General features: G+C 34.0%; 1 protein-coding gene across 1 annotated transcript in view; it reads right to left on the bottom strand.

The window, feature by feature from the left end:
- The window catches only part of SEMA3A (semaphorin 3A), a 323,208-nt gene that overhangs the window by 76,719 nt on the left and 223,534 nt on the right, over positions 1 to 22,955 (bottom strand). The window contains exons 6-7 of the mRNA XM_037066142.1: positions 13,603 to 13,696; positions 4,204 to 4,323 (exon numbers count right to left, since the gene is read on the bottom strand). Of these exons, the coding sequence (XP_036922037.1) occupies positions 4,204 to 4,323; positions 13,603 to 13,696 (214 nt within the window). The remainder of the gene's footprint in view (positions 1 to 4,203; positions 4,324 to 13,602; positions 13,697 to 22,955) is intronic.

Below are 22,955 nucleotides of genomic sequence, written 5' to 3'. Positions count from 1 at the left end.
GGGAAGCTGTGCTCATTCCAATAAGGGCAGGCCAGGCCTGTAGGAGAGTGTCACAAGTGAGAGGAAGTGGAATGATGACTTGCATACCATTTCAATTACAGAAAAAAGCAAGTGGGTTGTTCTATCCACAGGCACAATCCTTTTAGGAAATCCACTAAAAGAAAACAGGTCTTTCTGAAATGAGTGGGAAGGCCTCACACTCTGGGCACTGTAATTAGGTCTGTTTGTGTTCACTGGGCCTTGGTTCTCTCAAGGATCCATGTGGTTTTATATTAAACCCCACTGTGACTGGCCTTTCACCCTGACTCAAATATAATCACTCGCAGAATGAATCTGACAAAGCTTCTGAAGTACGCTCCACCCGATGGAAGTGGAAGAAAAGATACAGAGGAAATTCACATTTATTAAATGCTTACCACATGCCCATCACTTGCTTAGTACTTTATATCGATTATTAGGAGGTCATATTTTTCACAACTCTAAGTATTAGTATCATCCCATGAAAAGTAAGGTCCAGAAAAAGGTGAAACTTTGTCTTACTCTAAAAACTATGGTCTCTCCTCCCTAGCATATAGCCTTCCAATGTTAATCCAAGACATAAACAATACTGAGAATAGTGGCCATCAAATAGGAAAATAAATGTGGGTTAGTCATACCTCTGCTCTAATGAATGTTTATGTACAAGAACTAAGTAGTAGTACTTGCATAATAAACGCAAAGAAATCATTACTATAACAAAAACATAAACTTATTCTGTGTCCTTACTATGAATATATAAAGAACATTTTTACCTAACCCTCACATTGTTTGTACACCAAAACTGGAGCCGAAGTTTAAAAAATATATATATAATACTGAGAAAACTTATGAAGCACAAAGTAAAGCATTCTGAATCTGGGACATCACAGCAAATACATACCACTACATTTTCTGAAATCAAGGGTTATTCTAACATAATATCAGCCTTCAATTAGGAGCTAGTGTCAATAATAATTTTTAAAACAACAATTCTTATTTCTTTACCTAAATATATTACTCATTCCTAATACTTCTTGTTAAAATAAAACTGAATTTAAACCACTACTGGTATATTATAAAAATGTAAATTTAGCCAGTAATTATGAAAGCAGTGAAATTCCATTAAAATCAGATATTTCAAAATCCAATTCTCGACAATTTTTAAAGTTTTATTTAGAAAGATAGTAAAAGTCATTAAAATAGGACAACTAGTCATTCCAAAAATAAATAGTTTGAGTTAATTTGAGAAAAGTAAAGTAAGACCTGTGCCCAAATTAATTTTAATAGACTTTTCGTAAAGTACTATGCAAGGCAATTTATTAGTTCTGGACGCACAAATGATTGTGTAGTCTATTCATGCCTCCACACTCAATTACTTTATGCATGAATGTGTAAACATTAGCTTTGCAACTTTATTCTGAAATGGTACTTAGTTCCGTGAGGCTGTGATTCACACAGTCCCTCGGCTCTGTCTCAGAGGTGTTTGCGTCCCCCATCTCCCAGCAGCTCTGGTTTCTGCACCCTGTCAAATGTAACCTTTGTGCTAATTTGGTAAAATCAGTTCTCACGTTTAGTGCTGAGAGACTGATAACTGAATTCTCAAATGCACTACACATTTGCAGAGATGAAGTACAGAGCTGTGGACAATGACTCTTTTCCCACAGTGTAAATTCTTCGGACTCAGCTGTCAACATGTGAGTGTGTGCAGCGCAAAAGCAGCTTTAACTGGATGACTTTTTCCTCCCAGACCATAAAAATGAAATGGATACTGTACTCTCCTTTATGTGATTCCATCTCCTAATGAGGTTTTCTTTCTCATGGACAATGAAAGCCTGTATGCCTCTTAGTTCCTAGTAGATCAGTCTCCTTCTTGCAGAATAAAAACAAACATTTTTCTTCCTAAATGAATGACTATTTCAGTTGGAGAATAGACCAGATAGCAACAGTGGATATTTCAGAATTGTCCGCTGGGAATTTGGAGTTAGGCTTTTTTATAGTCTTACACAGATAGGCTTGTCATGATCTCAGTATGTTTTCTCTCTTTTGGTGAAAAACACAATTTCTCTGATGGTCACCCAGCTCCCCCAGCACTTCCTCTCTCCCCAGTGTAGGTATTTGACTATCTGTCCAATCTCCTTTGGCTACCACAGTGTTTGTGCTTAGTATCCAAGGTCTTAGGCATCATTTACATTAAAGAGAACAATAATGGGGAAGTGAATGATATCAAACTTACTTGGGAGAGCAGGAAAAAAGGCTAGTTAAAAGGGACAAATACTTCAGGAGAGGTTTTCCTGAGGGGGGATTGATAAAAAGCTATGGAAAGTCACCAGTGACCTTGCAAGGGGCAGTTTCATCAGATCAAAGTCAACTTGAAAACAAGTAAAGGGGAAAAATGTTGAGAAAACTAGTTTGTAACAAGGCTATGAAATTGGATATACAGGGACTTCATGGCTTACCATGACTAAAGCAAGTATATGAATAGGTTAGATGAACAAATGTTTGGATCAGAGGGAAAAATAGTAGTGAAAAAGAGATAAGGACAGCAAGAGAAATTTAAATTGGGTAATTTTTTTAAAGATTTTATTTATTTGTCTTTAGAGGAGAAAGAAAGGAGAGAAGGAGAGAAATATCAATGTATGGTTGTTTCTCATGAGTCCCCTGCTGGGAACTGGCCTGCAACCCAGGCATGTGCCCTGACTGGGAATAGAACCACGATCGTGTGGTTTGCAGGTCCGCCTCAGTCCACTGAGCTACACCAGCCAGGGCTAAATTGGGTAAATTTATGAATATCAATGCAGTTAGGAGCAAAGGTAGAGGGTAAAATGTGGAGAGTAAGAGGCATGCCATTCCCATTAATACATTAAAAATAATAGGATGATCAGTACCGTTGTTGCAGGTGGGAAGAGATGCTGATCAAAGTTATTTGTGGTGTGCTTTACATTTTGAATAGTTACTTAGAATGTGAGATATATCAGAACAAAGATGGTCAAACACAACTCACAGTCTCTTGACATTTCAGTGAGGTTCAGTGGCAATATTATATTTTTTTCTTCTAGCAAATCTATGAAGGACCAAGTAATGAAATGAACTTGGGGGTTCTCCATAACAGATGGCAGGAAAAACAATTGTAGTAGAAGTTCAAAGAAATGAGATAATCAAGCATCTTACTAAAAACATAGATGAACTACAAACCAAGAGTTCCATCCTTATTAATGTGGCATGTGAAACCAGTTAGAAAGTCATGGATGGAAGGTTAGGGACCTGGCAGCTATTTTTCTAGGACTGAAGGCAGATGTAAAGGGAGATAATAATTTAATAATAAAAAATAACCACGATAGCACTGTGGGACCATTATAAAAACCTTTGATGAATGTATAAATGAATCATCAAAACAAAATCAAACTCTAGATATAAAACATTAGATTACTCAGTTCAAAATCTGAATAAAATAGCATTTATTTATTTTAGGCATATAAATTTGGTACATTTTCTCCTGTGGTAGAATTATTTATTTACTGAAGAGAGAAAGAGAAAAAAAAGCATCTACTGATCAAGTAGTGAAGCCAGTGACTCAAGTTAGAAAAACTGGGTTTTTGTCCCACATCTTCTACTACTGGGTCACAAGTAACCTTAGTTATGATGCTCAGTTTCCTCACCTATAACACAGGAGACAGGGTTTTAGGAAGATAAAGGAGAATCAGAGTAAATGTCACAAAAGTCCTTTGACATTTTGAAAATACTTTCCGTGTGATGTTTTCATCAGTAGAATTTTTGAAAATGCTATATAACGTATATGATGTTCTCAAGGAAATAAGAGAGGTGTGGAGGAAAAAACCAAACACTACACCATGAGACCTGCTGCGGTGTTCCTGCAAGACTGGATTGGCGAGTCATCTTATCACTTTCCATTGCCTCCCTTCCGCGGCTCCAGCCCAGATCTATTTCTTTCCGCAGTTAACTACTGAGAAATTTCACGTCTGGCACAAAGCAAATATTTCCCTGAAGCCTTAATCACTCGTTTCTCTTTTGCTCAACTTTCTCACACCCACAGTCATGAAGTCACCACTATAAGCTTCGCTGCATGCGAAATCTCGAATCATGTTGTTTGTACTATACAAAAGTGGTTCTCCACTTACTTACTTCAGCTACACCTGCTTGGTGTCTGTGCTTACAAGCACCACCTACCATTGAGCCACCTGGAATCGTGCTGCTCTGTCCTGATGGGGTGGTGGTGCCCAAGAGTTCGGAAGATAGCAAAGTCTCTCCCCATGAAATCAGCTGCTGTTCCCGAGTATAATTCTCCATCTGTGTTGTGACAAAAGAAAAGCACAAATACATACTTTAATTCAATTAAGGCAAGAAGAACAAAAAGAATAAAATGCAAGTCTGATGTTAAGACCATGCTAAAAGGAAAACAGAAATGCTCTCTGCACCATGATGCAAAGCTGCTTATTTTTTAATCTTATCTTTGTTAAAGACAGTATTTTATTAAATGATCATTCATTAATTAAATACTACCTGACTAGTCATTAAGTACTACCTTTGAAACATTAAGTAAAATATGATTCAGTGGACATTACTAAAACATGAAATTTCGTTCTTTTCAACTATAATCAGACACAAATTTACAAAGTGCACTCATTGTTTGCGTTCATATCTGTAAAGAAACTATGGTCCTAATAGTCTTGTTCATTAGGATAAGGAATCATTGTTAATCTTGCTTATAGTTCTTATTTTACAGAAATGAAACTTCTAAGATATTCCTTTGTAATGGAATCTTATATTTTGCTCTAGTTAGAAAGTACTAATGTATTTTCTTTCCCATTTATTCTTTTAATTTATAACTTGGAAAGTGTTTTAATTTAGTGGAAATACAGTAAAAAAAAGTCTACCACCCAACCTCATATATGACAGAGATGTGTTTGGAGAAAAGGAAATGTTACAAACACAGCTCATAATTACTGCAGTTCAAATGATTTGTTCTTTGATTCATTCCAACTGAAACTGAATTAACTCTAGGTCAGAGTTTAATAATGGAAGACTCCTAATCAGAAGACAAAGTATAGAAAGGAAAAGGAAAAAGGAGAAAAAGAAGGTAATACTTACTAATACTCTGCTTGCTCAGCAGTAGGCCCTGGCTTGACACTTTCAAATGATCTAATTCAGTTCTGCCAATAACCTCATGATGTAAATGCACCCCTATTTTACAGTAAGTAACCCAAGGTTGCTCAGCTGACTAGGTAAGTCAAGGTGAAAGTTCAAACACAGGCCCGTTTAATCTCAAGCCTCTTTTATTAAAACACAGGGCCCTTCAATAAACTGAAGTTGGTAAATGTTATGTTTTCTTTCTGTTAAACAGAAAGTGTCACATATTATTTCATCCAGAAAAATACGTCATTGCTTGTCTACTTACAGTGAATTATCAGGGAAACAAAATAACAAAAAATCCTAAATTTTTCTCCATATAATCTACCATACTGACAGTAAAAAAATACATTATGTTGTTGATCATTTGGGTATGTTAATGTTTCTCAATTCATTGATTTGAAATATATTCAGAAAATAAGTGGGGATAGATAAATTATAACCTAAATATTTAAATAACACTATTTTCATTTTCAAAGAAATTTCATACCATTAGCAAATGGAAAACTCCCTGTGAATTTTCAGTTATAAATGCCCTTGAGAAAGTTTTATTAATCTGGTTGCTTATTCAATATGCTTTGTTCACACCTTCAATTCTCAGTTGCAAATCAGGGCTTTGCTTCAGAAAACAGACATTCACAGTGGTCCAACCAAAATCAATTTCTTTTGTAAAACCTGTGGTTCTCAGCAATGTGTAAATGTCCCAGGCTTTGAGGAACCCCGAAGCAGTGAAGAGTAGTTACATAGAACCATTGAACAGCTCCAACTTATGACTTTAAATATTAATAGAAAGACACCTGATCTTGGAGAATGAGTTTAAAAATATTGATCATTTACTTTAGATTGCTGTGAATCAATACAAATAAAAAATGATTGTTGGACAACATATTAAGTACAAACAGTCAGTTAAGTAAATAGAACTCATATTACATCCCAAATTGTCATACTATAGAATCTTTGGGATTCAAAAGCATCTATGTTCTCTTCACTCATCTGAATAGGAAGTCCAAATTCAACTTACCATAACTTCCTGCAATAATATTTTGCATAACCACAAACTAAAGAAATAACCCTTTTAACCAATATCACCCCAATTAGTTTAATTAAAAATAAGAAATAACCTTTTTCTAAAAGCACAAAATGCTATGAATATGTTAACTATAAGTTTAAAAGGTATTTTGAAATGTTTGAATGCTTGTTTGCTTAATTTAAATCTATGTTCAATCATTGTAAGTTAATTTTTATGGGATGTTTATATCCTCCTTAATGTATCATTGTTATTAAGCTTGGTATTTGATCACTTAGCAAATAATATATATACATATATATATATATACACACACACACATATATACACATATTTAAACTTCTGGTGAGTTATTTTTCTTGCTCGGTGTGAATAATGGGTTATCAGTTTAAAATATGTTGTGAAAGCAGCCTAAAATGTTCACGTCAATTTCAAAAAATTGTTCATGTTGTTAACACCTGTCACACGATGTTTTCTATGTCCTTTACCTTCAAAAATAAAAAAGAGTAAATTATTAGTTGAACCTCATTGCCCTCTTAACCACAAGTTAGGTAGTGAGAATCGGGAAGAGTGAAAATAGAACCACCAACAGTGAAAACCGAACAATACTACGTCAGAACATAGACTGATAGGCATGCCTGACAGGAGGTATAATTAGACATGTAAAGATTGTTATTAATTAATCATTCTTTTTATCCTATTTAACTTTTTGTGATTAAAATCTATAATTATGGTTGTTATTATAGTAAACTCTATTCAGGAGACAGTTGAAATAACAAAAATGACACCAACATAGATTGTTACTTGGATATAGACAGGTATTTGTTTCTCTTATTCAATTGGCTAATGATTTTATAACTTTCACTTACTTTATCTTACCCACTCCCACGTGAGGAAGGCAAAAGTCGATATAAATAAAGGCAAAGGGAGCATGACTGATTTGTTTCTCTTTCAAGGATAGGTTGGTCATTCCGTGAAAGCAGGAGAGCTATTCAGCAGAAGGGACTATTAACTCAATTTACTACTAAAAACAGAATTAAATTAAACAATTGACTTATAAATCAAAGGAAGGTTACAGTTTGGATACCAATTGCCTCCAGTTACAGGAAATTACTTCCTCCACCTGAGTATTATTTTTGGCAAGAGCCAGAGTGCTTTCTGTAAGCTGGAGGGAACCAGATAATTAGGTGGCCATGAAGGGGACATTCTTGTAGTGTCAGTACTACACATCAGTGACTATTCTTCTGTAACAGCACTCAGATCAGATTTTCTGCTAAGGCTTCTGCAAGATTTTTATCAAGGATAATTGCTCCAGAAAATGTATGACATATTTTTTGACGCAAAATGAGAGGTGGTATAATAACCTACTCTCGCATTCTCATTAAGTAGAAATATAATTTCCACTCAGAGTACATTTCATTTAATATAGTTGTTCATTTTCAGCATGTATTAAAGACTTAGTAGCCACATGCTATGGCGATCTCAAATGGTCTAATGATATCTGAGCATAAGAAATGTACCATACATTTCAGGTGGCATGTTTACAAATATGTTTAACAAAAATGCCTACTTGCCGAACTTCTTTTGTAGCTTCTAGGTTGTTAGGTCTAGGCAGGCCTAGGAGGATTGAAAATCACCAGGCAAGAAAATGGCACCTTGGGAAGCTGCCTGCAGACCCTACCCAGGAAGATTAGGGTCTGGGGTCAGCTTATCTGGTGTAACAGGATGCAGCTTTCACCCAGCAACCAGCTCTAGCCAATCAGACTCTAATACCCCAACCGCAGGTTTTTTACATTTAAAAACCCTGATCTAAGAAAAACCGACCGAGTTCTTCCTTAGTTGGCTCCACTTTCCTCTTTTTTTTGCATTTGTCTTTAGAGAGGAAGGAAAGGAGAGAAGGAGAGAAGGAGAGAAATATCAATGTAAGGTAAGGTTGTTTCTTGTGAGTCCCCTGCTGGGAACTGGCCTGCAACCCAGGCATGTGCCCTGACTGGGAATAGAACCGCAATCCTCTGGTTCGCAGACCCGCGGTCAATCCACTGAGCTACACCAGCCAGGGCTCCACTTCTCCTCTTATTCCTGCTAATAAGCCTTGGTCTCTTTAGCTTGCTGCATCCATCTGGTTTCTTGAGCAACTCTGACCTAACATAGGTCAATTCTGAAGTTATCAAATTATATGTTGACTCTTGGGCATAATGAAAATCAGCCAGTTTTCTGATTGTGAATATGCCTTCCTGAGAATCTGAAGTAGTATATTAGGTAAATGTTATCTTATGATAGAAATGACATTATGGTTATAATAGATACTTTTGGGTTGTCCATGTATACTAAGCTACTAGTGAAAGGGCATATGACATTTGTTCAATTTTATTACATTTACGATGATGAAATAATATACTCAAAGAAATGTTATATATATCAAAAAGTAGTTCTGGATACTCTGTCTGACCATATTTTTAAGTCTTTCCACAAAAGAAGACATAGGCAGTTTGGTATCTCAAAAATAATAATACATTGGAGTAAGATACATTAGTATGACAATGTAACCACTCAGAAATTGTCAAATATAAAGTTGTTTTTTGAGTACACTGCCATTCTTTCTTAATGGATAGTTTTTTAAAAATAGTCTTTAAGCAAAGCATTCTTTACTGAGATGAACAAGAAGTTTAGCGAACTGAATTTCCACTATTGCAGAGTTATCTGAGAAACATGTGTTAAAAACAAAAGTTCATGTGTACTCTGGACTTTCTGTTCACAGCTCAAAATGAAGTGGAAATGTGGCTCCGATCAGCTAATGTATTATATTACAATTCCTGAGAAGGGTGTGGTGAGGAGAAACAGAAGGTGAAAAAACATTTCCTGATAAAATGGAAGCATTACTAACACAGGTGTAAAGTGTGACATGGATGTGAGCAAAAATCAAACAAACCGATAGACCGAGCCCCATTATGTTGTTAACACCTTAAGTAAATTCCACTCGGAGTAGAGAGTAATTAGAAACAGGACAAAGAGAGGTTTCTTGCTCTCTCCCTCTCCCAACCCCTCTTTCTCTGCACACACATACACATATGCACATAGGCACATGGATGAAATCTATTTCCCAGAGAATGGAAGGGTATGGGAATAATTTTACATTTTTAAATTTAGTGAACACTTTTTCTATACTGATAAATGCAGAGTGGGGCAAAGTACATTTATAGCCATTCATATGACAAGTATTAATAAATAATACAAATATTTATTATTTACAATATTATAAATAATAATACATTTAACACCACTTATTAATATTTATATGAACCAGCAATTCATAAATAGTAATACAAATAATAAATAATAATGTAAGAATAAATTGTGTTTTCCATACTCAACTGTAAAGTGACTTTTGTCGCACCTTGTAATATATATATTTAATATATTTGTTTTGTTACTTATGCTGCCCTTTAAGACCAACACTTTTTGAGTAGTTAAAACGTACATATGGTACAAAATTATTAAGACATAAAGTATATTAGGTACCAAATCTGTCTCCCAGACTTCACACAGATAATCACTATTACTATTTATCTTCTGTTTATTTGTTTGTTTCTATTTCACATATATTTCAGAATATGTAATCCTTCAAATATAGTATGCTACTGTACTGTAGTATTTAATGTCAAAAAAAAACAGTGAAATCAGCATCACCTAGCCATTTTATTTTTTTATTTTTTTATGATTTTATTTATTTATCTTTAGAGGGGAAGGAAAGGAGAGAAGGAGAGGAACATCAATGTATGGTTGCCTCTCATGAGTCCCCAGCTGGGAACTGGCCTGCAACCCAGGCATGTGCCCTGACTGGGAATCGAACCGTGATAGTGTGGTTTGCAGGCCCATGCTCAATCCACTGAGCTAAGCCAGGGCATGGCCTAGCCATTTTATATACAAAGACTGATACTGCTACAGCTTCACATAATTTTCTCAATTGCATTTAATTAATTTAAGGAACACCATTTTTGCATTACTACAAATTAAGAGTATACCCTAATGTAAAATTATGTTCTTTCTTAAGGCCCAGCAAAATTCTAGTTTGGGAAAACACGCCTTAGCTAACAGTCTAGACTCTTGAATCAAAAATATCTCTTAGTGATGGAATATTTCTAAATTATTAGCACTGCAATACCTAGAGAAGATTTCAATGAGAAAATAAAACTGCTTTCAAGTTGACTGCTCCTTTTATGCCATGAAAATGTAAGATGATACTGAGAAAATACTACATTTCAGTCTTCTGTTGTGTTCACACCTGGTATTTATTCTAAGCAAGACAGCAACTATGATTTTTAATGAAGAACTGTTAAAATTGTCATAAAATATTTACATGTGGGTAAAATAAAAAATAAAAATAAATACTTGAGTGATTTTATATTGACAATGATTTTTATTAAAGGAGATTCTAAAAGTTAACTTGACTAAATGTGATTTTTAAAAGCTTAGACACATAGAATTTGGAGACTTGATTCAGTAACTTCGCATTGCTCAGAAATGAATCAATAATTCCTATGAACATCAGCTTAAAAACCCACGGCATTTTGGCATTTTGGAAAGAGGTTCTACTAAAGCATCATAGATTTCATAAACTAAATTTTAAGCTGTCATCTGGTTTTAAAGTTTACTACTAGTTGAAACTGCTTAATAGAGGGTATAAAAAGTATTTGCTGTCAAACCCCATCTAGCCACTTTATGGGTGTCTTATGCCTAACATGAAATTTTATTTCCCAGTATCGGAAAAGGAAGCGGCCCAAGTCACCTTGAATTTTTTTCTTGTGTGCTGAAATGAGGAGACTATATTCAAAACCTTTTGGTAGATGGGTTTTCCCAACAACTTGTATATTTCAGAGATAATAGTTACCCTTGTATATAAAAGTTTGGGAAGCACAGTAGAAAATATTTATGTTAAAAAAAACTCCATTTAATTAGTAAGCATTCTTTATAAAACATCATAATGGAAAATGCCAAGAAAAATCTAATAAGGGGAGTTAAATGTACTGTGAGAAGAAGAATTTATAGCATAGTTATGAGAAGTAAATAACCTCAGTAAAGAAAGTCACAGCTCTTGAATTAAAGTGGCATTGTGGATATTTTGAGAAAATTTACCAGACCTAATACCGCCTGTTGATTTTATGTATCTTGTTAATCAATTGATTAAGAAATTAATTCATGTTGGCTTCAATAATCCTCCTTGTCAATAAGCACTAAATATTTCTAAATGGACTTCTATTTTAAAGCTGATTTCCTGAAATGCCTACTGTTTTTTTAAATTTAGTCACACACTCTCTCCTTGACTAACCATGCTTCCCCCATTCTCTTTTTCTTTTCACAAACTTATACGGTTTTTTTCAAAGAATTTCTAAGATAAAACCCAAACCATGGAGTTAAATATTCTTTGTGGACTTTGTGTGACTGCATACCAAATGAACTATGTAATACTTACTTGTCATCATCCTTTCTCAATGAAATATTAAAATAAATAATCAAACAAATCCCTACTGAGAAACATACCACAAATTAAGGCCGCTTTGGGCATGATTTTACATATTGCTTTTTGAGGAAGATCTATCCTTTTTTTCAGCATGCAATTTAAGTAAGTATAGGCTGCATGTTCAAACAAAGCTGGTTTCTTCTCCTTTGTTCAAGATAACTTTCAAATTTCTGTGTGTGCACTTAAGGAAGTCACCCACATGTAATCACTAGGCCATCTGTGAAAAGGAAAATTATGTGTGCTAAATTTGCTGCATTTCTTTAGGTCTTAAATTTTTGCTAAAATGCTCCATAAATAGATCAAATGGATTGAAATTGTCTACATTTTGACAATTGCTCCAAAAGCAATGAAGGAGATAATCATGCTGTATGATCTTGTTCTTAATAGAGAAGGGACCAGTGATATGTAGTAATAAATACTAGAGAATACTGGAAAAATACATTTTTATAGTTGATGTAGTAGTCAATATAACTGGTTTTATTTTGTTGAGTAGAAAAATATTTTCAAAAAAGAAAAACACTGGAAAACTTTATGGACTTTTGACACATAAAATAATAATCTAAATATACAAGAGCATTATGCTAAATTAAATAAGCCAGGAGGTGAAAGACAAATACCATATGATCTTACCTATAAGTGGAACCTAATCTACAAAACAAACAAGTATGCAAAATATAATCAGAGCCATTGAAATAAAGAACAAACTGACAGTAACCAGACAGGGGAGAGAAGAGGGGAAGGGTCATTAAGGAACATATATATTAGACTCACGGACAAAGTCAAAGGCAGGTAGGATTGACAGTGGGAGGTGGGGGTGAGTGGCATGGGGAAAAATGGTGGGGAAAAATGATGGGGAAAAAATGGAGACAACTGTACTTGAATAACAATAAAAAGAAAAGAAAAGAAAACTCTAGATTTATTCTTCAGATTTCAACCAGAAATTTTTATACTTGAAAAGTTTTAGTATTATTTTTTGTTGTTATCAAATAATGACCTTCTATAATTTATAAAATAGTAAACAAAAAGTTACATAATTTCTACATAATTACATAGAAAAATACATTCAGTAATAGGGTAATGACCAAGTATCTTTTGCATCTTGGGTTGTTGGTGTACTCAAAAGTTAAGAAGAAAAATTGTTTAATGATGTATTCTATTAAACTACAGTATACAAGCAGTAAAAAAATGGAAAAATTATCTTTCAATATGAACTAAAGTTTTCTCCTTTATCTGCCTATTTCTATCTTTCTATTTCTATCTTTTCAAAATATGACTGTGCATTCACTCCCCATTTTTAATGCTGAAGGAAAAAGGTAAAGAAGAAAAACTGGAAAGAAAATGGTTTAGAGAAAAGGATAGGAAGAGTATGCAAAATGTTTTATTTTATTTTAAAAAGATTAGAAGATGTAAAGTTGAAACAGATGAATATTGAAGGCCTTCATCAACTCAAGGTACCTCAGCAGGGCCCCTGCCAACTGAACTACTGATTAAACTGATCATACTGATTAAGTTTCCTAACAGTGAGAGTGTGACAAACCTCGGAACTACAATGAACAGGACAATCATTCATTTTTTTTTTGATTTGTCAAAATTTGCCATGTACACATGTCTTCATAAAAAGAAACAGAATACATTTCTTTAAAAATAAAAATTTTAAAGATCTATTGAGGATGTGTAGTATTGAGCTGGTAGCTTGAAAGAGACTATTAAACCACTCTGCGGTAAAAGAATCATAGTCTAGACAGTGCAATCATCAAAGTAGCATTTAGTGTTTCCTCATTTTTCAAAGTCATTTACGATCAATAGTGGAATATATTGGCATATGATAAATAACATGCCATCTGATTGATTATCTATAGGAAATTCACTCTTTCATTCATTGTTCTCTACGCACCTATTAAAAGAGATGCTGTCAGCAGTTTAGGGTCATACGGACTCTTCCCACGGCCGTTTTCAAAGTGTGAATCTTCCAGCTTAAAAATGTTGTCCTGTAGATAAGAAAGAGAAGGACTGCATTTATTTATGACAAGAGGTGTTTTTAACAGGCCAGTTTATCAGAGAGAGATTGAGTATTCATTCCCATTATCAAGGAGTATAATTATTTGTGTAAACTTCAGATATGGAAATATAACCAAGTGAATTAAAATCTAGCTAGTACTAGCCAAAAATCTACTTAACTCAGTGATGTTTAGTAATGTTTAGCATGTTGCAAATAATAATGTGGAAATGAACTCTGAAGACAAGACATGTCATGAAGAGTAGAGGGGTTATTTTATTACATAAGTATGCCAAGGGCTATGTTAATGGCTCTTGAAAGGAAGAATTTTAAATTTAAATCACCCTTTTTTATTCCTTCACAAAAAGAAGAGAAACAATTCACTATATTGCACTTCTACAATAAACTAGACCATTTTACTTTTCTTTATGTTCCAGAAGGAACTGCAAAACAGCTGTAGCAGCCCCATTCCCCCTTCTTGCCATCACTACAACTTTGCTACTTACATACCTGTAAGCATTTTAAATCACTCACGTTGGAAGGTGGAAGGTACCTGAAAGTAGCCTTATCGATTTCTCTAAGTGAGACACACAAACTGTACGTCGGGGAGGTATGCCTGGAGGTAGTGTCACCAGAACAGCAAACACAAAGCTGACGTATTTTTATCCCCAGGAAGTTTGCTCAGTTGACTCAAGTACCCAGAAACTCGAGTGCATGCTTTAGTCCAGAAATATGTTCCAAGGGAGAAGGTATTCCAGAAAGCACTGCAACAAAATCCTTAATGAGGAGGCAACTTGCCCGTGCCCGAGACCCTGCCCTCAGAATATGTGTAGCTACTGCAATTTCTATGTGACAGTAAAGTAAAGTGGGGGTGAACACTCTTTCAGAACCAGGTGCACTGGGGAATAAATTAGCTCAGAATATGCATGCTCTTTCCAGGAGCACATTAACTTGTCCAGAGGCTGAAATGAAATAGCTTCTTTGGCAAATTCTCTACTATTCATATAAAAAATATTTTCTATCATCTTAGAATAGTAAATGATGTCCATTTTTATGGCCAATGGAACATTTTATTTAAGGTTTAATATTTCTGATGGAGTTAATGGCAGAGTTTCAAATTATCACTCTTAAAATTCATTTGAGTTAGGGAAGAAGAAGAGTGAAATAAAAAGGAAACCAGAAGTGTTCTCTTTTTATTACTGTGAGTAGGAATTACTGATTTTATTCTTTCCTCACACTGATTCTCTATTTGGTAATTAGTTGTCCCTTAGCAATGATGGTTTCTTTAGCTGAGTTCAAAAATTTACCCTGTGTGACATTTATGGGCTTTTTCAGAATTGTGCTAAGTTGCAGTGGAAAGAACAGTGATATGGGAGGCAGGTCCAGCGAGGTCAGAGATTAGCTCTGGTTCTTTGGTCAGCACTTGTATCTTTGAGCCCCTGGCTCCAAAAAGTCAGTGCTGGTGATTGACTTGTTCGTTATGAAAAATTAAAAACAAATACATAAAACCTTTTAAATCAGAAAAATATAAATAAATACAATTTATTTTTATTCTTATAATACTGCTTATATCACCACTGTAACAAATAAATATAAAAATTAACCACACATTACCATTATTGTAAGTTTGCCTAGTATAATTTCAAAGAACTAGCACTTAAATACAGTTATATGTCACGAACTTACAAACTTGTTTACAAATACAAATTTATCACAGGCACTTGGATATTAAGATTATAATATGGAACTTATTGGCGTACACTAAGAAAAAGCATAGACAAACCTCTTAAGAAGTATTTCAATGTCATTTGATAAAAATTGGAAAGTAATCTAAAAGAAATACATTTAGAAGAAGATACATATTCTACTACCACAAGTCATAAGAGTATTATTTAAGCTTGTATATATGATTATTTATCACAAGTTAAAGGTAGCAGCAGGGAAAAGTGGTGGTGTGGTTGAAAATGTTGTTATAAATATTATTATAAATTTTTTGCTGTCATGCGACATTTTTCAATACCAGCAAAGATGGAGGAGATGTGCCTCAAAGTATGAGACACTTGATAACAGAGATCATATGTCCAAGTTAATAAGACAATGCCAAGGTGGATGAGAAGTGCTTCCAGCCTCATGTTTAGTATTTGATGTACAAAGTAAAGGATTAGACTTCATAGGAAGGGAGGTTAAGCATATCAGTTATGGTTCAACAGAAGATGAAACTCTATCCTTCATCATGGTGTCAGCCAATATGTTCAAAGCTGGCTGGCTTTCCCTTTCCTCTTTCTGTCCCTTTAAATGTAATTCTTACTCAGATTTGTAGGTATCTACCATTCGATTCTTCTGCATTCTTATATGATTCTATTGAAGGGGGGAGAACTGAATTTCTTTTTCAGCCCAGTGAGTTGGGGGCCTGGAATAAATAAAATTGGTTTCTGAATAGGGAAGTAAAAAAGACATTTCTTATGTACAAATGTCTGTCGTGTAAAATTCATACCCATTACACACAGTAATGGGGTTCAAGGGTGTTGAAATCAGACAAAGCTGGATGTTATCCTTGGCTCTGGATTTTATTAGCTCTGGGCCTCAGGCAATCCTTACACCTTTCTAAACTCAGATTCCTCCTCTGTAAATGGAGTACAAAAAATCTCATAGGGTTAATGTGAAGATTTGCTGTAATAAAGTATATAAAATAATACTTTTGTGCCCTTAATAATATTAATTACTTTCCTACTTCTACTGTTTTGTTCATAACTGGCAAAATAAAACCCCTCTTTCCTATACTGATCCATCTATCTTGTGCCACAGTGGAAATAGCTGCCTATCTTCTCATCAGTGGAAATTAGGACATACGTTTAAAATACGTATCCATCTTTGGACACTGAACATGTTTTGAAAATTATTCTTTGCTATAGCTAGACAGGCATCTAGTTCAAAAGCTGCCCTGAAAAGATATTGTTAAATAAAATATATATAAAAATTCTCAACAAGACTGTCTTGCTGATATGTCTGATAGATTTAATGTGATTGATACAAAGAAATGCAAATATAGCTCTTTCTGTTATGAGTAAGACCTATTAGATAGATGAAGATATTAACCTATTGTAAAAAAACTTCAAACACCTGTGGTAATAGAGTAGATTAGTAGCATCCTATGTTGTTAGATGTAACATGTCACGTAGAAAACTCTCCAATTGTACTTGCTAGGCCTTTTGAAATTTTATTGTTACTCGATGAGTTTTTTTGTTTTAAAGAGTGTGAAATAGATCACATGCAAATAGAAAACCAAAAATCCTAAGAACAATGTACACAGTTAACCTGCATAGTTTATAAGTCTTACCTGGGCTGAAACAGCTTTTATTTCTGGTAATACATGACTGAAAATCTAGCTGCATGGATTCTAATTGCTTTAGCAGATACCATGAGCATATCATTTAAGTTATTATGCCATATTTTATTACATGATTGCATCAGTTTTCAGCAACTAGTTTTAGCTTTCAAGACCACTCTTTCCTCTCTGTCTTTTGGATTTCCTGAATGTTATTAGACTGTGGTGAGGTAAGGCATTAGAGGAAATAATAATCGTGCTAATGTCTAATCCAAAATCTTATAAATTATAAACCACGGGTGACATCATGAAAATATATTTCCTAAATCTCAAACTTGTCCAAGTAATAAATTTAGATAACAATATTGCCATTTTATTTATTTTTATGTAATGATTAAAACATAAAGCATATTTGTAAAAGAGAAAAAATAGAAAATCTTACATCTATATGATGGAACTTCCATTTTTTGTGGTGAATGAATATAATTGTATCAAAATCAATACTTAGTATTTAAAAGTATATACTCTTATCTTTTTTTCACACACACCCCCCATTATACTCTTCACCAAAGGCACCTTGTTTGCCAGTTATACTGAATCGGGTACTCCTAGGTCATGCCATACCTTGTTTTGTCCTTGTCAGGAACCTCTTTGTCCTTCCCCACTCACCCTCTGCTTTCAACCCCAGGTGGACTTCCTGTCCTTTAAGAGTAAGTTCAAAAGTCACTTCCTAGAGAAGTCTTCAGAGATTCGTGCAGGTATAATTTATTAGTTTCTTTTGTGCATGCCCTAATTAACAATAGTATACAGGCAGTGACTAAACTGGGTAAAACTATTGGTTTCAGCAGAGAAGGGATGTAATAGGATCTCACAGGAAATATTGTGGCATATTGCATTTTGCCCAGAGGAGATCCTTTTGTGGATCCAAATCTATCTGCAATTTATTTTTCCTAAAAAGGTGACTCTATGATCTATGCTATGTAACACTATAGTCAAGAGCTGCATGTGGCTATTCAATTTACTTAGTTAAATTTGAAGTTACCATTCCTTGGTTACACCAGCTACATTTCAAGTGCTCAATAGTCACAGTGGCTTGTGAGTGCAACACTGTGTAGATACAGGCATTCCCACTGTCCAGGAAGTTCCTTGGACAACAAAGCTCTAGACCCAGACTCCTATTCCTTGAGCAGGAAGGAGTAGAATCAGAAATCAAAGCACCTCCAGGGAGAGAAAACTCATCCTCAGATCACAATCACAGCAGAAAAAGTCCATGAATTATATGAGTAATTATACTAAATAGCTAATGGTTGAGCTATTGGTTTTCATGAACCAGGGTTATGCTAAGTAATGGCATTTAATGGCTGTGCAGATAAACAAATAAGTGTTCTGTATTTTCTTGTATGTCATTCTTTTTAAAATTTGAGTCACTTTTCCCTAATCTATGCAGGTACAATTTTTACTCATAATTTAAAGTTTAGGTCATGATATCCAGTACACTAGATCTTCATTGATTTTCCCCAGCAGAAAAAAAAATGTTTATCCCTAGAACTTGCATACCCTAGAATCATTGGTAACAATGATTCTTGATCATTGTTACCTTCAACCTTGATATTCAATAATGCAGGTGTTCTGTGTTTCCTACTAAATTACTTTGAGGTAAGAGATAAACATTATTCAATACATCTCTATTAATACTAAGCTACGGCCTTGCATGAGACAAATCACAATAGAAGAATCAATGAAAAAATGAGTGAGTAAATGAGTGACTATGTGACTGAATTTGTAAGAGGCTTCATAGAAAAGCTGTATTCAAGGAATAGCGAGGACACAGCCCTGGCTTCTAGGAGCAAATAATTTAAAGATATGACATACATATGAACATAATTTGCAACAGGTGATATTCTGTAAAATTCAAGTATGAAACCAAGTTTTCAAGTCAGTTTTAGGAAATATGATATTATAACTCTTTTGTGTTATGTGTTATTATTAATATAATATTGATACTTAGTATACACTTCAAAGATGAGTTTACTCTTTCTATAGAAGATAAAAAATAAAGCCTAAAGACAAAGGGTATACCCTTACAATGCCTTTAGATTTATATCCTTGTTTCTCTTTAATTTTCATGGGGCCCTGTAATTCTTCACTTAGTATTGATATTAAGCTTATTAATAAACTATTCCTCTCAACNAGCTATATTCAAGGAATAGCGAGGACACAGCCCTGGCTTCTAGGAGCAAATAATTTAAAGATATGACATACATATCAACATAATTTTGCAACAGGTGATATTCTGTAAAATTCAAGTATGAAACCAAGTTTTCAAGTCAGTTTTAGGAAATATGATATTATAACTCTTTTGTGTTATGTGTTATTATTAATATAATATTGATACTTAGTATACACTTAGTATACACTTTGGTGATCTGCACCAAAAAGTTATCATAATATTCCTTTGTAAAACTTCAAAAATCTTTCTGATCAATGTAATTTCATCTCTCCTGTGCATCCCATCATTCAGTCATAACTGCGTTACCTGATTAATTTTGACTTCTAATACCTCTGAGATATAAGCAAGTGTGAGACCAAACTGGAGATGCTATTGGAGCTTGCCAAATGTGATTTTCTACTTATCAAAATGCATCACTACCTATTGGTACTTTCATCTTTGTACTTATTTTAGAACTATCTAATCTATACATTTTATGAAACACTAATATAGATGTTAATTGATTCTATAAGTGCATATTGAGCTGTGACTCTAAGAAATATGTTTGGAATATGAAAGTGAAATGTCTAATTTTTTAACTCAAGGAGCTTAAAAGAACTCACAACACAATTATATAATGATAGTAAATATGATATTATAATTTTTATAAAGTCTTTGGTAGTTATTACACTTAACACTGAATACATACAAAATACTAATGATGTAAGACTTCATGCACATTATTTCATTTAATGTTTAAGCAACCCTACTATTTTACCAGTTTTATGGATGAAAAATTGAGACATTTTAAAGACAATATTTCAAGTTGGAAAGCTAGTAAGTGCTGGAGTAAGAATTTAAGAACAGCACTATGTCTTCTAAATCTGTTTTTAGCCATGAAAAGGTAGTTCACTGTAAATATTATGTGAGATGTACCCTAAAAGAATAGAAACTGGAAACCATAGGAGTTCAAAAATGTGGAGGTTTACTTCTCTATTTCAGTATATGAAAAGAGGCTTTATTTGATTTAGTTCTTGAAACATGTATTTTGGTGGGAGATGCGCATGCCTGCGGGTACGCGTGTGTGTGCCTGGCAGGGGGCACCGCGCTACAGGAGCTCACGGAGAGAGGACAGAGAAGAGCAGGGAGGCAGACTGCTCTGTCTGGAGGAACCAGGATGAACAAAAGCCCTTTGAAAAATAAAGTTCATACTCAAGATATAACGCAAAGTTGAAGTTAGACAATGAGGAATATATATGTGTGTTCAAAGATAAGGCTGGATATGAATGTGGAATCAAGCTGTGGAGAGGTTTCGGTGCCAGAAGAGGCAATTTAGTCTGTGTTCACAAGGTGTTAGTGACACAGTGCTAATTTTAGTTGGAGAACAATAGCGTCAGGAGGTACAATATTATGATGAACCTGACAGTGATGCATAGGATGATTTAGAGACACACAAGCCTTGTGGCAGGGAGAAAACTATTGCCACAAACCGGAGAGCGAAAGGAACTTGGACTTTTTACGTGGTTTAAAGGAATTTTTTAATGTTGTGACTTGGTCAAATCTTTTAGCTTCTTTGTAGCTCGGGTTTCTTAACTTCGGTTACATCAGAATCCCCTTTAATATTTTAGCAAATCTATGAATTTTTTCCTCATGAAAATTGAAGCTCAGCATACATACAGTACAAAAGCAATCTTTAGTGTTTATTGACTTTATGAAGTCACGGTAAGAGGTTCTAAATGAGTGCTCCTCCAGAGACCTATTCATTTCTAACATGATGTGATTCTATCTTCCTGTCTCTTTGACCTTGAGCATTTGCTTCTGTTGTTCGCTGTCCCCGTCCTTGAACATAAATATACGGGATGAATCAAGTGATTAACCAGATTTTTAAAAGCCATTTTTTATTTCCATTCTCTACGTACTACTATTAGGAATTTATTTATTTTTATAAATTCAACCACTAAACTCCAGCTGAATCCCTCTGCAGTTCTAGTCATTCAAGCTTGGGTTTCCTGGTCTGAATGGAATCTGCTTATTTTCCATAGTTGTCTCAAAATTGAGAGCTATTAAGAGTCCTTGGCTCTTCAAAAGACTATAGGAGCAATTATGGATAATAAACTTCAAAAAATTACTGTCAGAAGTAGTTATTTCACAATATACATTGTGGGAAGATACAAAGGAAACATAACCTGGTCTTTGTCAGGGAGTGCTGAGAAATTTAAAAAGCAAGGCTATAAGAATAAAGCAAGTATAATTTTCTCCCCTGATTATAATGTATTAGCCCTGTCTTATGTTTAACTAACATTTCAGCCAGATCATATTAAAATTTTACCTTTCCTACAATAAAACAAAGGAAAAATTCTGCAAATAAATCACCGTTGATTGAAAAAAAAAAGGAACTTGGTAAAAAGTAAGTTCAAGGAAAAGGCATAACTGTCAAGAATTTTAGATCTAAGTATATTAACAATAATTTCCTTTCACATTAACTAATAGTTCTGAGTGTTTTTATAGGTCCGATATTATAATATTTGGTTTTAAATGCAAAATGTAGTTGTTTGAAGATACTTTGAAGCAATAATGGCAATTATTATATTTAGTAATTGCCACTTTATTTTTAAATGTATACTTAGGAAAAATTTCCTCAGTAAGTATAGCTACAAAGCCCATTATATAATCATTGTTTTGAGAAAAACATATTTTATCTGTAAAGTTAAAATAATAAAATAATAATCAAATAAAGAATAAATAAAATAATAAAATAAAAATACTCCAGTTATAAAAATATGATCCAGTTTAATATTAATGCTACATATGATCAATTTCTAGTTACATCCATGTAGAACTTTAGATGAAATACAATTTTTGTTTCTGAGGAATTCTTAGGACCCAAAATGGAAGTGAGAATAATACCATCAGGGTAGACAACATTCCCTTAAAGTTCATAAATAGTTTGAAGTTAAGTAGAGACGGTTGGCTTCTGGCTTCATTGATTTAATTTCTACTGTTTCTGTTCAAGCATTGCTTTAGAACAGTGGAAATCATACCTTTGAACTTGGTCTCCAGAGATCATATGGATTTTCTGTGCCCCAGAATTTTCCCATTATTTGACCTTTAAGGTAGACGTGGTAAAAATATTATTGTTTATGAATTATGAAATCTAGATTCCACAACCATTGTGCCAATTATTGCTTGTATGTTTTAAAATAAGTTTTTAAAATCTCTGAAGTGTCCATATTCTTATCTATAAAATGGAAACACACCAGAGAATTACCTCTAGAATTCAGTAACAATGTATATTAACAGAGAAACACACTTAAGCCATATAGAAATTTAGTTCATTAGCATTTTAGTTATCATAAATACACTATTAATGGTACATCTTTGCCATGGTATGATGTTGATAATTCATTGTTTATAATAATAATAACTAATACCTCTTAAACAATCATCATGTAAGCACGCTTTCCTAAGTGCGTTGTCAGTATTTACTGTTTTTTTACCCTTACACTAGCTTTTGAAGTAAGGTGATTATCCAAATTTTGTAGATGGAGTAACAAGGAGAGAGAAAAGGACCTGCCTGGGGTCACACAGCTGGCATATAGCAGATCCAGGCAATCTGTTTCCAGGAACTATAAACATAGAGGAATTATAATAATCTAATTTTGTACGTTTCATTTCACAACCATGTTACTTTGTTGACAGCCATCACACATAAAGTAT

This window comes from Sturnira hondurensis, unplaced genomic scaffold, assembly GCF_014824575.4.
Source record: "Sturnira hondurensis isolate 20B ecotype Veracruz unplaced genomic scaffold, ASM1482457v3 Scaffold0016462, whole genome shotgun sequence".
NCBI classification, from domain to species: Eukaryota; Metazoa; Chordata; class Mammalia; order Chiroptera; family Phyllostomidae; genus Sturnira; species Sturnira hondurensis.
The sequence above is the reverse complement of the archived record's forward strand: the minus strand, read 5'-3'. Positions and strand labels throughout refer to the sequence as shown.